The sequence below is a fragment of the Anthonomus grandis genome, chromosome 22, assembly GCF_022605725.1.
Source record: "Anthonomus grandis grandis chromosome 22, icAntGran1.3, whole genome shotgun sequence".
In the NCBI taxonomy this organism is placed as follows: Eukaryota; Metazoa; Arthropoda; class Insecta; order Coleoptera; family Curculionidae; genus Anthonomus; species Anthonomus grandis.
The window spans coordinates 13,005,648-13,021,669 of record NC_065567.1 but is presented as its reverse complement, the minus strand read 5'-3'; the positions used below and the strand labels follow the sequence as shown (position 1 = coordinate 13,021,669).

At 33.8% G+C, this 16,022-nt stretch overlaps 2 protein-coding genes across 3 annotated transcripts; one reads left to right on the top strand and one right to left on the bottom strand.

The window, feature by feature from the left end:
• The first annotated feature begins 1,346 nt into the window (after window positions 1-1,346).
• On the top strand, window positions 1,347-11,914 carry LOC126748938 (protein ABHD8-like). 2 transcript variants are annotated; one of them, XM_050458490.1, is made up of 6 exons: window positions 1,347-2,358; window positions 10,262-10,789; window positions 10,854-11,027; window positions 11,078-11,100; window positions 11,154-11,288; window positions 11,340-11,914. In XM_050458490.1, exons 1-5 carry the CDS (start codon window positions 1,979-1,981, stop codon window positions 11,189-11,191), a joined length of 1,143 nt encoding a protein of 380 aa, XP_050314447.1. In that variant the 5' UTR covers window positions 1,347-1,978; the 3' UTR covers window positions 11,192-11,288; window positions 11,340-11,914. The 2 variants fall into 2 exon arrangements, with proteins under 2 accessions (XP_050314447.1, XP_050314446.1); XM_050458489.1 differs by having other exon boundaries at window positions 1,356-2,358; window positions 11,078-11,288.
• On the bottom strand, window positions 11,907-14,697 carry LOC126748939 (electron transfer flavoprotein subunit alpha, mitochondrial). Its single transcript, XM_050458491.1, has 4 exons — window positions 14,530-14,697; window positions 13,817-14,450; window positions 12,971-13,122; window positions 11,907-12,281 (listed from the first exon to the last, which is right to left on the bottom strand). Exons 1-4 carry the CDS (start codon window positions 14,554-14,556, stop codon window positions 12,105-12,107), a joined length of 990 nt encoding a protein of 329 aa, XP_050314448.1. The 5' UTR covers window positions 14,557-14,697; the 3' UTR covers window positions 11,907-12,104.
• Between the last annotated feature and the right edge of the window lie 1,325 nt (window positions 14,698-16,022).

Below are 16,022 nucleotides of genomic sequence, written 5' to 3'. Positions count from 1 at the left end.
ATTAATATCACACAAAGAAAAATTGAAACACTTGAAAAAATTAAATATATTAATTCACAAATTATACTTAAAATGTCCCGGGAAGTAATCAAATCATTTAAGACATCATAAATAATTTCTTTGAATAATTGTATTTTCTTTTTTGGTTAAGATCTCCATGTCCCTTGCCAACCCTTTTGCAAAATCAAAGCTGGACTATCGTATTGTTTTTCTTTGTCATCATTTTTCATTCTCTTTAAAAATACATTCTTCCATTTTGGTTATAAGAATTTCTTGATAAGTGCTGGTCCTCTCCAAAGGTAGGATTCTCTTCCTAGATGTTATGGGCATTGCTTGCCTAGGAGTAGAAGGAAGCTTTTCCGCATTAGTCTTGTTGGTTCCCGATGTCGCAACCACAATGTCCTCGGAGGAGAATTTTCATCGTTCTCCGCTTTACAATAACTTTTTCCATTCCAATAATGTTATTCATGGAATCCCACAAATCAGAAGCAGGAGCCTCAACATAACTACAATCCGCCTGTTCAGCAACATCTTCGAAATTTGTTGTAGTTCTGTAATATTAATTATAGTGTATTTCTGCAATGTATCTAAAAGAATGAATGACCGACCGTCTTGCTGTTAAAAATTGGTCCAAAAGACCTAGACCATAGCCCTAAAATGATGCCATTTTGGCATATTTGCAGATCCGGTAACGGATGGTGTATTTTGTACAGCCTCTTTATATCTGTGCATTTAGCTCTTAACAGTCCATCTCTGATCACAAGCAGATGCTATGAATAGATAAAATTGATTGATCTATCTATAATCTTACATTCTTCTTCTTAAAGCAGGCCTATTGTTTTCCAGGCATTTCTCTCGCCAATTTATTTTTGTACTTAGTACTAAGTTAATAATAATTTGTAAGTATTAAATATTCTTACCAGCTCGTTTCTTCCATTAATTTAGCCCATGTTGCCTTTACCAAGGAACCCTATGTCTAGGAAATTCACCTGATTCCAAATTCTATGGCGTTTTATGCTCTAATTCTACAAGAAATAAAACTAGAATTTACGGTAAATAGAAAGCTTTAGTCACCAGTAATTTCAGCAATAATTTCTTGGCGCATGAGGCGACACCTTCCAAAAGTAAAAATAAAAAAATCAACGTTAAAACTGTCAAGAGTGTCACTATTGTCAAATTTTCATAATGCATGCAGATCTGTCAACTCAACTCACGCGCAGATTTTTGCGCTTCGTTCCGTTGCGTTCTGTTCCGACTATCGTAATTCCGGCATACTGGTATACAGTCCTAAGGATAAGGACCCACATATTAAGCAACAGGTGTTCAGTTTGTACCTGCTAGTATTTCTCTATATTTTTGTGTTCTGTCATCCATTGTTATTCTGTATTTTTGTTTTTTTGCGTGTGAATACTAAAACCAGAGGACTAGTAGTTCTGTATTAACCTCATATTTTGATAAACACATTTCAGTAATTTCAAACTTACAAACAGAAGCAACGATTTTATACACAAGACCTCCTCACTTTTATGTTTAATTTAACGAATCTTTGATTGTTATTCAGTATTCACTATAGTATGGTCCCTAATCATTTAACAATTTTGCCCTTTTATTTATATAAGTATCTGTCAATGTCATCATATAAACAATGACAACCCATGAAAAAACAACAGAAAAAGTAAAGTTTACAACTATTGAATGTATTGGAATTAGCAATATTGGGATTATTAATTATCATAGTAATTGTTGGCCAGACATACTAATTTAATAGAAACAGAAGCTAAAGAAAAAAACAAGTATTTTTACGTAATAAGCAGATACCCATTAATGGAAAGGAATTTGGTACTGTTAAAGGTTGCAATTTTAATTTAATTAAAAACACTGAATGTTAATATGTGTAGGCAGACTTAAAGAGTCACCTGCAGCCTAAGACAAATGATTTGAAACATTATCATGGGTGTGACATAACAATTGTGAAAAAATGAGTGAGGAGACCAGTTGTCCAGGTTTGGGTTGTCTTCCCAAAATTTCAGATACCTGGAGAAATGTTTCTGGTGCCTTTACTTCAACTAACCGAGTATATCCATCTGATCCAGTTCCACCAAAAGATAGTGAATTCATTTCTGTTGACTCAAAAATTAATATAAGGGTTATTCATTTCATGCCTGATAAAGCGAGAGATTTATTTGTTATCAGTCCAGAACCCTCTTCCAAAAGGATGTCTATATCAGAAGAATATTGGTTCACAAAAAATAAACCTTTAAGAAATACTAGCTGTAATTGCTCCTTCAGGAATTCGTTTAGAAAATCTTTAAGGAATTCAACAAAAACTTTGACGGTAGATGTACAACTTAATGAATGGTAAGAACCTATATATAGTTTATGACACTAAAATATTTCAATAGATCTTAGTACTCCTATACATGTGCATGTGTATTCAGCAATATCAGTATTTAGTGTTTAGTATAAAAATAGAGAGTTTTTCAGGGGATCATATAAATTCAATTTTGAACCTAATAAATTCACAAATATATTCTTATACAAACACCTACCAGTCTTAATATTTCAGGCTATTTATATATATTTGTTAGTTGAAGTATTTGTTAGTTTTGACATATAGTGTGTTTCCAACAACAAAAAGAATTACTTACAAATTATTTTACAAAGATTTTTATATAGAAAGAAAAATTATTGTGATAAAATTAGAGAGACTTGTTTTGTATTTTGTTTCATTGAGGTGCTGATCATATTATTATTTCAAATAACATTGAAGACTATTAGCCATGCCTTGTGGAAAAGACAAGTCTACAGCCTGTTGCAATTATGAACCTTTCTGAGCTATGGTTGATTAATCCGAACTCTGCACGCTAATGGAGCTTCTTTTTTCTTTATCTGCCTTTATATCCATATCATTCATTCTGGATTGGACATTGGACTGCTAGGGACTAGAACAATGTTTTGTCTAGTAGTGAGTCAAATTTGATATTTTTGAGTGATGAGGGCAGTACATACATCATCCAGCAAATAAAAGACTGGATCCAAAATTTATTTCTCATACTATTAAGCACAGATATGGCAATATAATAGTTTGGGGTTGTTTTTTGCATATTGGATTTGCATTCAATCCGCAAAATTGATAGTTCGCTATACAGTTTGAGTCTGTATTAATTATTTATACAATTTATTATATAATATCCTAAATGTACTTGAAAATCATTTTGAACATTTTAAACAGTTTATGTAGAAATTAATATACTGTGTGTCCCAAAATTGAAATACATAGATGATTTTTTTTAAATAGCTTTTATTGCTTATTTCTAAAGAGCATATATAATTATACAAAATTGAGAGTTTTTAATTCTTGTAAACTGTATTCAATATATGTAATTTATTATTTAAAAATTTTAAACCACTTGGTTTCACTGAATAATACGGTAAAATACATTATTGTGAACTTTTTGAACAACATAATTTTAAGAGTATTGCTTTTTTATTTATGTTTTAGGGAATTTCATAAATCTGGATGAAATGTGGTATTTCATATTTGTTCAAACAGTAAAGAAAAACAGTAAATTTATTTATTGATTTATTCATCAATGTATATAACATTTCAAGTACTTATTAATAATTAACAGTAGTCTTAAGTAAAAACTATAATACTAATAAACAATACTGTGCTAAACCTAATCCAAAGAGTGGGAGTACGGCACTATCCCAAGATAGTTGCCCTAGCTGACGACTTAAATTTATTTAAAGATGTACTGAAAAAATCAAGATCTTTTGCAAATCTATTCACTGTAGAAGCTATTCTATTTATAGGACTGTTTAGTAGATAGGATGTTCTGCAAAAGGGAATATGGAGAAGCGCCTGACCTCGTGTTGTGTAAGAAGATACATGCAAAGAGAAAAGGCACAGACATTCCGGACTTCTAACAATACCATTCAGAACCTTAAACGCAAAGCAAACATCAAAGAACTGCCTTCTACTTGATAAGGAGTTTATGCTCAGGTAGGACCTGGTCTCTGAACAGGTAAGATCCAGGCCTGACTTCATAAGAGTATATCTGGCAAACCTGATAAACTTGTGCTGGATATTTTCAAGCCTCTCAATGTGAATCAGAAAATGAGGTGACCAAACAATATTGGAGAATTCGAGAAGAGATCTCACCAGGCAAATATATAGTGTCTTCAATGCTGACACATTAGTAAAGTCTTTGCAAGATCTTTTGATAAAACCAAGCAGTTTATTAGCTCTATTTACAGTATTTTCGAAGTGGTGGGAGAAAGTAAGACTCGGGTCCAGAAAGACACCCAAATCCTTGACTGAGTCAAGCTCCTTCAAGGGGATACCATCAATAACATATTGACAAGGAGGGAAGACCCTTAAACGAGTAAACCTCATAAACCCACATTTCTTAACATTCGATGACATTTCATTCGACTTACACCAGGAAAACACTCTGTTTATATCTCTCTGAAGCACCAACTGATCCTGAGAGGAGGAAATCCGCCGAAAAATTTTCAAATCATCAGCGAAGAGCAAAAACTCAGACTCCAGTAGGGAGCCGAGGTGATTGATAAAGAGACTGAATAACAATGGTCCCAAATGGGAGCCCTGAGGGACCCCTGAAGTTGTCAAAAATGGGTTGGACAAAAAACCACCAATTTTAACACGCTGCTCTCTATCCATCAGATAAGACTTGATCCAAAGTAAAAGAGAACCGCTGATGCCGAGATCTGAAGTCACATAATCGGTTTTAACTACTTTTTTTTAATTTTACTGAAAAGCACAAGATTGAAATCTTAATGGTGATTAGATACAGAGATACACTCGCCGGCACAAAATTCCGTCACCCTGAAATATTGGCCAAGTTTGATGTTTTATAAATTTTTATTTTTTATCAGATTCTCACGATTTTGTCATCAGTTTTTAGATACATTTGTTGTGATTTTTTAAAATTATTTTGTAAAGTAGCATTTTTCTTGAGTAAAACAAACTGTTGTTTTTTTCTCGTAATTTCAAAAGACCCTGTAGGAAAATTAAGGTGGATAATTCTGTTTACATACTGTTCCTTCCATCTTTGATGTATTCTAAACATTTCGATTTTTGATTCATTCCATTATCTCATTTCTGCTGCGAGCTGCAAATTTTTTATTAAAACGCTGATTTGAAGCGTATTTTTATTAGGAGAAACAAACACTAGGTATATCATAAAGTTAACTAAAAAAAAACAATTTTAATAGCGTGTATTTCCTCCTCTCGCAGCAATAACAGCTTGCAGTCTTCGCGGCATCGAATGGATAAGGTTCCTTATTCTTTCTTGAGGAATAGCCTCATATTCTTCGATCAGCGCTAGTCGTAAGTCTTGCAAGGTTTGTGGCTGTACAGGACGACGACGAACGGCCCTTTTAAGTTGATCCCAAAGATGTTCTATTGGGTTGAGATCCGGGCGACATGCGGGCCATTCCAATCTTGGGAGTCCAACTTCATCCAGATATTCGCTCACTACATGTGCAACGTGAGGTCATGCATTAATGTCATGCATCATTATCATGCATTAATGTAAATTGGTTCCCAATGAATGGAGCAAATGGGACAACAACTTCTTGAAGGATTTCCTCAATGTAACGGTGGGCGGTTAGAGCTCCATTTTCAATAAATACAAGATTGGTGCGTGCTTCGGTAGAAATACCCGCCGAAATCATGACTGAACCGCCACGATATGAGATTTGTTCTGAAATGGTGCAGTCAGCATATCTTTAATTTCTAAGTCTGTATACCCGCTCACGACCATTCGGCGTCCCTAAACAAACCCTGGATTCATCTGTGAATAGTACGTTTGCCCACTGTTCTAGAGTCCACTCAAAATGCGACCTTGCAAACCTCAGTCGGTGTTGTCGATGCCGAGGAAGTAATTTTGGATATCTTGCTGGCTGGCCTTCGTGAATAAAGTCCAGCTTCTGCTAATCTTCTACGTATCGTTTTTTCACTTACACTTACTCCATGAAGTATTCGCAAGTCATTTTTTAGACACACAGCAGTAGATCTTCGATCTCTTAAAGAACTAATGGTGACAAAGTGATCATCAGCTGCAGTGGTCATTCTTCTTCTGCCAGAGCCTTGTCGTCTAGTAAAAATTCCCGTCTGTAAATACCTATTCCAGGCATCTCGAACTGTAGACCGAGGAAATCTCAGAGTACGAGCGACATAACTTTTGCTACGGCCATCCTTTATTAACGCAACAATTCTACCCACGTCTGCTGGAGTTAATACCATATTGACACACAACAAATTATAATAGTGACACTGTCAAACTTTGTCACATTAATTGCGTCCTTAGCCAACGTCGATAATTTTTAACCGAAAACTTGACATTAATTTTCTAAAAATAAGCTTCAAATCAGCGTTTTAAGAAAAAATTTGCAGCTCGCAGCAGAAATGAGATAATGGAATGAATCAAAAATCGAAATGTTTAGAATACATGAAAGATGGATACAAGGAACAGTATGTAAACAGAATTATCCACCTTAATTTTCCTACAGGGTCTTTTGAAACTACGAGAAAAAACAACACTTTGTTTTACTCCTGTATAATATAGCCTAATCAAAAAATGCTACTTTACAAAATGATTTTAAAAAATTACAACAAATGTATCTAAAAACTGATGGCAAAATCGTGAGAATCTGATAAAAAATTAAAAATTTATAAAACATCAAACTTGGCCAATATTTCAGGGTGGCGGAACTTTGTGCCGGCGAGTATAGAACAAGAACCTAAAAGGAAGTTATGGACTTCTTAAAGAATCGAATTTTGCGAACAATTTATGGAACTACTGCAAAATAATGCTGTTAAAACAGAAAATATTCTCTTCTGATGCAAAGTAAAGTAAATCGACAAAATTCTCCCTCATCACCCAGAGAACTAAATGTTTGGGCAGGAATTGTAGGCCAACATGGTATAGGCTCAATTTGCTTTGAAGAAAATCTACATGGAGGAAGCTAATACAGTTTTTACGTGAAGAAGTAGTTTCAAATCTAGCTGCTTTATTTCCTGATCAAATAGAATCTCATATGCCAAATAGAAACATCTGCTTTGACCTAGAGGCTGCGCCTCCCCATTTTGCACGACCTGTTGGAAACTATCTGTATACTATATTTCCAGACAGATGGATTGGTAGAAGAGGACTTTTTGAATGGCCATCCAGATCCCCCGATCTAACTTCTTTAGATTTTTTCCTAGTGGGATATTCAAAATCCAAAGTTTGTGTTTAAGTCTGCAAACATTGAGGAGTTGAAAACCAGAATAAGGCTACACTCATGTGTAGAGTAATCTCTCCAGGAGTTAATATAAGAAAGATAAGAAACGTTCACATTGAGCTTCAAGTAGGGTTAGGGCAGTGCCAAGTAGCAAATAGGCTATATTTTGAACACTGATAAAAGGAAAACATTGTCATTAAATTTTTGTTTTTCATATAAACAAAACATTTCAATTATCTTGGAAATCGTAAAAATCCTGAAATTTTGCAGTTTTGTATAAGGTGATGCTCTATATGGTCTTTAGAAATAATTAATAAAAGTCATTAAAAAAACTATCAATAACGTTATAATGTGTACTTCAATTTTGGTGCACACTTTCTACATAAATCGTTAAAAATGTTCAAAATGATTTTCAAGTACATGTGGGATTATATTAAATAGTAAATGGACTACATTTTTACCATTTGTTAAAGAACTTCTCGAGTAAAACAAATTTTATAACTTATATTAAATCAAAAAAGTTTGATTTTAATTATCTTGAAAACGGTTAATCAGGTAAACTTAAAAATTTTCAACTATATATAATTTTGATATGCTCTTTAAAAATACGCTAAAAAAATTATTTTTGGGACACACTCCATTACTTTGTTTTCAACAAAAATAGAGCGTAACTAAAAATACTAATCGAAGTTTGCCGTTTGTTAGTGTCTACATGGTAAACAACGTCTAAAAGAATGACAAAAGGAAACTACATGTTACTTGAAAAATATGGCCAATCTTCGGCGTTTTGGGAAGATGTTTTACCCATCAGAGTCCTTCAAAATAGAGAACGAAAAGAACAAAGAGATGACACAGTGATGTCAAACATAACCAAAATAACGCAATACCAAAGGATTTTATTCCCAAGTATAGAGGGTAAATATTAGGAAGAACAACGGCAACAAAGCTGGGTCAGTACAAATTGTAAAAAATATATGTTAAGCTACTGAGTGCAAAAATAAAGATAGCATGATCATTCACTGTCTTATAACTTAGTGTCAAATGGTCAACTTAATCTAGAGCCACCTCGTGACAAGAGTGGTGGACCTATTTCCAAAACCTTAAGGTTTCAAAAAGGAAAATGATTTCGTTTATTTATCGGAACATTCGGAACCCATAAACCCTCTTGCGGCAGCTTTTGGCGATAACTTAGCTTGCCTGGTCGTTTGGAAAACCTAAAGATGACATTTGTTCACGAGCTTTATTGGAACAGTAAAGATAACCACATATGTTCAAGCATTTTGATAAAATAGCCACATGCCTTTGCACTAACCTGCTATTAGAAATTACAAGCAATACATGGTCGTGGGGAACTGGTTGCCGTATTATGCGACAAGAGAGATAAAAAAAACATCAAGTCTTACAAAAACATCGCCATCTTGTTCAATATATTGAGGCACTGACCACGTTTAAGCACGCGTCTTGTAGCTTTTAAAGTTGATCTTCCATCTATTAATCCAATTCATTTCCTAATATGTGTTTGAAGTTCAATGGTTCTGTATTTTTTTATACAATTCATTCTTTATGTAACCCCAAAACTAAAAGTCTAGAGGGGTAGGTCTGGTAACCTATGCGACAAATGAATCAGGCCATCTGTAGCAATCTATGTATGGTTAAATATCGTCTATTTAGGAGTACTCTTACATTATTTAGTTGATGGGGAGATGCTCCATCCTGTCGGAAATAAATTTGTCTATATTCTTCAAATTAACATTACCCAAATAATCCTTCAGCGCTCCAGATATAATAAGGTCAATATATCTCCCTCCGATCAAAGTGGCATCATAAAACACTGGTCCTATTATTTGGTTTCCTATAAGTGGCACCAAACGCTTAATTATTTTGAAATGAATTGATTTTGAGGGTTTCTGGAAAGATTTTCTTGGAACCAATAATGTAGGTACATTTTTACTGTTAAATATACCTTTGTTTAAAAAATTAGCAGTTTATTATACGTTTTAAAATATTGCTGCATATGCATTACGTAACCAGTTGCAAAAAGCATTACGTAACCAGTTGCAAAAAGCAAGTCTTCTTTCGTTATCGCCAGGCAACAATGTTCATAATGGTCGATACTTGTATGGGACGAATTTATGTTCACACAGTAAGCTCTTAAAAAATCTGCTAAATCTCTAGTTGAGTTTTCCATATGAGCTTCAAAATATGCCAAAATAGAGGTTTCAACATCGTCGCTTACGATAAATTGGTTCTTTTTCTAGTTCTATTAAAGACATTTTCGTTACTTCTAAATTTTCTGTAGAGAAATAAAAAGTATCTTTGCCGGTTTGTCAAATTACGAGTCTGGTTCTGTCGCAATTAAAAAAAAAAAAATAAAAGGTAACATTCTAAAATATCACATGTCTGAATACGCGTGAAATATGTTTTATTAAATTTAGATATTACAAAAATTACAAACTTTGCTAACGTGTAACTTTTCGTATTTAATTATTCAAACATTTTAAAGCCAATTTGGCAAAATGATTAATATCGATTAACTTTGTTATTTTAAGATTTAGCCTATTAGTGTAAATAAACTTAAAAAAAAATTATTTTTGATGTTCAATTTTTTATTTTTTCACAGTTTTAATCAGCAGAAAAAATCCTACTAGGTTGCTAATTTATCCGACCCTTTATCTTAAATATTAACAAAACCAATAGTGCCGACTTACTCGGAGGCACCCTGTATATTTACTTAAGAGTTTACCCATATGATGTTTTGTTTCATATTTAGAAAATTATAAAATGTGTTGTTTCATAATTTAAGTAATTATAAAGCAATTTATGGCATTTTGATGAAAAATTATAGCAGCAAAAAGATGAATGCAACGATGATGGAAAAAAGTTGAAAAAAAGTAAATAGAAACCCAAAATATTAATTTTTAATACATTAGAATTTAGGTTTACCTTGATTGAAAAAGAGATTAATAATTTTAGAAAAAGAGTTAAGTTTACATGATAATATTTTTAGTCTGGAGAAGCCATCCTCAAGTATTTCACAACAGAAACAAGAAACACTGGAACAATTTGCACAAGGTTTTGTAGAACAAACACTAAGCAATGCACTTGATGAATGTACAAAGAAAACTATTTTGAATAACACTGAAGGTATTGAAAACCCAAGTTATGAGATATCAGAAGTAGATTCAGCTGTCAGACTCAGGAACCAGAAAATGAACAAAGACTCACATAAAGTGCCACCAGACTCTAGTCTGCCTAGCTTAAAAAACTGTATTCACAAAAATATTAAACCTTTAATTATGTTGCTGCATGGATTGGGTAGTACTGCAGAAGTATGGAATACCCTAATGCACAATTTGGCATTAAGGGGTTTTGAGGTTATTGCCCCTGATATGTTGGGGCATGGTTTTAGTTCAGCTCCTAATAAAGCAAGCTGTTACCAGTTTAAAAACCTTGTTAACCAATTTAGTACGGTTTTTGACTATTATATGAAAAAAGAAAACCAAAGGAAATGTGTGCTGATTGGCCATTCCTATGGGTAAGATCATATTAACATAATGCTTCTTTTAAAATACTAATTTATGAAACAATTTTCTTTTTAGATGTAGTATTATTACAGCTCTATACCCTACCAGGGCAACCAAAATAGCTCAGTTAATCCTTATAAGTGGAGGTGGACCCACACCTTTAGCTCCACCTGCTGATATGAATGAAATATCAAGATATGGCTGGGCTCATCATTTATGTCACCCTTTTATGTACTGTGGATTAAAGAGGTAAATTCCAAAGTAATATATGAAACAATAGCCTAAAAAAAATTTTTTAGGAGTTTTTTTTATTCATCCAGGGGTAAAAATTTTAAATTCTGTGAAGATGAATCTTCTGTACCTCCTCATTTTAAGGACTTTTTAATCCATGGGCAGCAGTGGTTGGAAGGTGATGCATCATTTCATAGGAGAATTTTAGTACCTACTCTTTTGGTACATGGCCTGTTGGATAAAAATGTTACCTTGGTACAAGAATGTGAAATGGAAAGGGTAATATGTTTGCTCCAAAAATACTTGCAACATTACATTGATTTTTTCCAGACCATTCCAAGATCATTCTTAGAACTAATACCAGATGCTGGCCATATGGCAATGTTGGAATCTTCTGAACATCTTACACATATGATTTGTTGTTTTTTGGAAATGTGGATCTGATCCCACGCTATATACAAAAAATATCTGTTTCTTGCAGGTTATATAGTAAAGCAATTATATTTCATGTAGGCAAAAAATATTCCCTTAATTTTTCTTCCACCATTGCATAGTTCTATTCCACTTTTATTAACAGCAATATTTTATAATATTTACACCAACCTTTGTTTATTATTTTTTAAATGTGTACTATATATTGTTATATAGATTTAGTGGCTGCCAAATGTATACATTGTAGATAGGGAGTTCCCGTTTTTTGGAACAAAATATTTTTTTATTAGTAAAATATTGTTCAATTTATTTTTTTACTGTAAGATATTGAAAGTTAACTCACTGAATAGTTATTGAAACTCTTCCAATAAATTATTTTATAAGGTTAGACTGTGGCAGAACAAGTGTGATAATTTCTGAAAAGACTCCGTCCATATATTTACATTTGTAAAATAAAGTTCAAAATAGTAAAATCTGCTTTTTAATAAAGGAAATAATTTTATTACAATACAAAAATTAATATGGTATAGAAAATTTAAAAGTTCACATTAAAAAAATTATAGTTTAAAATTTATATTTATACATTTTTTTAATATTTAACTACGTGTATATACGTGTGCTATATGCTCTATGTAAAATTTGCAACTTCTTAATTCAATTTTTTTACAATTTGCTTGTCATTTCTGGGACAGCTTTGAATAAATCTGCTACAAGTCCATAATCAGCTACTTGGAAAATTGGAGCTTCTGGATCCTTATTGATAGCAACAATAGTCTTACTATCTTTCATGCCAGCCAAGTGTTGAATCGCTCCTGAGATTCCTACAGCAATGTATAGTTCCTAAAAAGAAAAGTTTAGGTGAAGTAGACTAATCAACTTGATGGAATTTTAAACCATGTGTGAAGCGTGCTATCTGAATACTTATATAGTACATTTACTATACATCAAAATACTAATAAAACTTATAACACATTACAATTTGGCTGATTTTAGCCAAAAAATAATTATTTTCCTCAAAGGAAATAATGGTGCTTAAACTAATTTCTATCAACTCGACCCCCTATTCATTGTACGTGAGTACAGTAAAAAGTCTTATTTATGATTGTGTTTAATAGGCCTATTAGAAGTAAACTTTTAACATGTGAATAAAAAAGAGTATGCTTGTTAAATTATGGATTAAAAAAGCACTTTAGGAACCCATTACATCGTTTTTTATGAAGCGCAATAAGTGCAGATAATTTAAAACAGTGAACGTATTTACAAAGAACCTGATGAATTTAAAGCCCTATCAATAATCTTATTTGTTAAAAGAATAATAGTAATTATATATTGTACATATAGCTAAGACTTTTTACAGAAATCTGATATGCTGAATAATAAATTAAGAACCAATATAACATTATTAAATCAGTATTGCGAAGAAACTATAAAAGATGTTAATACAATCACTTTAAATATAATATGTATATTAAAATAAATATTTTAAAAGTCGTTATAATAACCCTTAAGTACGTACAAAAAATACTTACAGGGGCAACAATTTTACCAGTTTGTCCAACTTGCAGATCATTTGGTACATAACCAGCATCCACTGCAGCTCTTGAGGCTCCTACAGCAGCATTAAGCTTATCAGCTAGATCATAAAGCAGCTTGAAGTTATCTCCAGATTTTAAGCCTCTACCTAAACACAAAAATGTAATAAATCATATAAAATTAAAGCATATTGTTGACTATAAAGATTCTTTTTTAAATAATCTATGACCTATAAGATGGAATATCAAAAACAAAATTAATTGAAAAATAAAATTTCATACTTAAATTTATTGATTAATATAAATAAAAGTTTTACTGAAAAGAGAATTTGGAAAAAAAGGCTAACCAATATTTAACCTAAAAATACCTCTTAGGTAATATATGATGCAATAAATTTTAGTTATTTAAATATTTTGCATTATATTGTCTTTTAACACGAAAATAAGCACATACAAATGGGTCGGAAAGAAAGTGGCCTAGAGGCTGTTTTATTTGGAACAAATGGATATTTAAGATACTATGTAGTTGATCAATAAGTGCGGCCACACATATGGCGGAAAAACGCGTAGTTGCTAGCAGAGCGTTCAAATTTTTTTAATATTTTCGCGCGTATTAGGTTATTTCATATAGAGTTTTGGAGAAGTACTTGTGAAAAATCAATTCTGAAACTTTAATTAATAATCGATTAAATATACATTATAAGCAAGAGATTTTTCCATAAAAACATCACATCAAACCCGCGACATATGTGGCTAGTATCCAAAGTACTCTCTGGCTTCTTCTCCATGACCAGCTTTATGTGTGGCCGCACACTAAGGGGGAAAATGCAATAAATACTGTACCTCCACTGACGACCACTTTTGCACTTGTAAGTTCTGGCCTATCAGATTTGCTTAGTTCTTGGCTAATAAAAGTTGTTAATTGTGTATTACAACTGTCACTTGTAATCTTCTCAATTGTAGCAGATCCTGCTTCTAACTTTGCTTGTTCAAAGCTAGTGCCTCTTACAGATAAAACTTTAACAGTGTCAGTGGCTTGTAAAGTTTGAATAGCATTACCAGCATAAATACTTCTTACAAAAGTATCTGGTGATTTAATACCAATTACATCAGAGACTGGAGAAACATCTAATTTGGCTGCTACTCTTGGAAGCACGGACTTCCCAAAAGATGAGGCTCCAGCAACAATATGGGTAAATTTAAATTTATTTTGTGTTTCTAAAACAAGGGCTGACACATTTTCTGCTACAAACCCTTTAAAAACATCACTCTCTGCGACTAGGATTTTCGATAAACCCTCAGCTTTTGAAAGCTGTTCAGCTGCCGGACCACATTTTGTTCCACATACTAAAACTGTCACATCACCCCCTAGTTTCTTAGCAGCTGTAATAGCATTTTGAGTTATTGGAAGCAAAGTTTCATTGTTGTGCTCTGCAATAAGTAGTGTACTTTGAAACCTTTGAAACTGGCCTGTGAACTATAAAAAAATATATAATATATTCTAGAATCAAATAATTAAATTATTGCTTTTAAAAAATAATTTAATTGTTACTTACTCTAAGAGCTACATGTCTGGAAAACATCTTTCCTAGCTAGTGAATTAAGCACAAACTAAAGTTCCTTATAACTATTCCTACACAAATTACAGAAAAAATTAATGTAAGAACCCCAGGTCAAAGTACAAAACAGAACAAATAAGTGATAAGTTTGAAATTGAAATTATAAACATGGCAAGTCCGCAAAACAAAATACTATCTGACAGATTCGCCGAGGCTGAAAGCACGTTCACACTACAGTTGAAAAAGCGGAACGACAGATTGAGTAATAAACATTTTAGTTTTTGAGATACACGATTAAAAAATGTCGAAAAAATTTTAGATTTGTATATCGCTCCTTATACGGTTAATATTTTTTCCAAGATATCACCTCCGGACAATTTGATTTTTTGCATCGACTAGAAATAGCGAATAGCAAAATTTCGTCTCGAGGGGCGGAAATTACATTTTTCTTAATCCGTCACATTTTAATAACATTTCTTCGTGATGCAAAAAAACGGCCCCTGATAAAATTAATAATTATCTAGAACGCTTAATATACACTGGCCCCCATGAATGAAGGAATTGTCGAAACAGTGGGCTGCCAAGGCAGTTGTGCATATAAGTCTCCTAATGGACCCGTCATGCCCCACCGGGGGTTACCAGAGCCCAACGGCCTTAGAGAAACCGATAAGGCTCTCTGGTCTGAAGGACTTAAAGTCACTCGGTACACTGAAAGTGTTACCCAAGTATTTGAACCTGGCGCGCGTGAGTGCTGGGCACTCCCCGACTACATGGTCAACGGTTTCATCCTCCTCACAGCATCATCGGCATTCCGGGTTGTCCGCAATACCGATAGTATGGAGATGGCTTCTTAAGTGCCAGTGACCGGTTGAAAGACCTGTCACTAGCCGAATTTCGCGTCTTTTTAGGCGTAGTAGATTTTTGGTGAGACAGGCAGAGGGCCCACCTATGTACGCTTTGGCCTGTCTCATACCAGGGGACTTAGTTCATCTTCGGTTGGTCCACTTGTCCAGCAGACCCTTCATTGACGCGACCGCAACGCATTTGGCGATACCAACTATGGGTTCCGGCCCAAATTTTATCGTGACCAGTCTCGCCAGCACGTAGTTCGCCGAGGACGTATATCCTGTACGCAGTCCTCATTGCCTTGAATTGCACAACGAGGTCCAGAGGCGGAAGGCTCAGCAAAGTCTCAAGCTCTCTAGTTGGCGCCGTCCGCATGGAACCCGTTATGCTGAGACATGCAAGACTTTGAACTCTGTCCAATTGAGCACGAATTTTCGCTTTCTCCGTACATGGCCACCAAACGATAGCCCCATATGTGAGAAGAGGTTTCACAATGCGCGAGTAGATCCAGTGGAGGATCTTAGGAGACAGACCCCAGGTATTGCCGAAAGCCCGCCTGACAGCCCATAGCGCGCAGGTGGCCTTCTTCATTCTGGTGTCTGCATGATCGTACTAGGAGAGTTTGGGATCTAACTTTCCGAAAA

Coding starts and splice junctions, on each gene's coding strand:
- LOC126748938 (XM_050458489.1), top strand. CDS start 1,979: ATGAGTGAGGAGACCAGTTGTCCAGGTTTGGGTTGTCTTCCCAAAATT. Junction 11,028..11,077: donor ATGTACTGTGGATTAAAGAG/GTAAATTCCAAA, acceptor AAAATTTTTTAG/GAGTTTTTTTTATTCATCCA. Junction 11,289..11,339: donor AAGAATGTGAAATGGAAAGG/GTAATATGTTTG, acceptor GATTTTTTCCAG/ACCATTCCAAGATCATTCTT.
- LOC126748939 (XM_050458491.1), bottom strand. CDS start 14,556: ATGTTTTCCAGACATGTAGCTCTTAGA. Junction 14,451..14,529: donor CCAGACATGTAGCTCTTAGA/GTAAGTAACAAT, acceptor ATTTTTTTATAG/TTCACAGGCCAGTTTCAAAG. Junction 13,123..13,816: donor AAAAGTGGTCGTCAGTGGAG/GTACAGTATTTA, acceptor TTTTGTGTTTAG/GTAGAGGCTTAAAATCTGGA.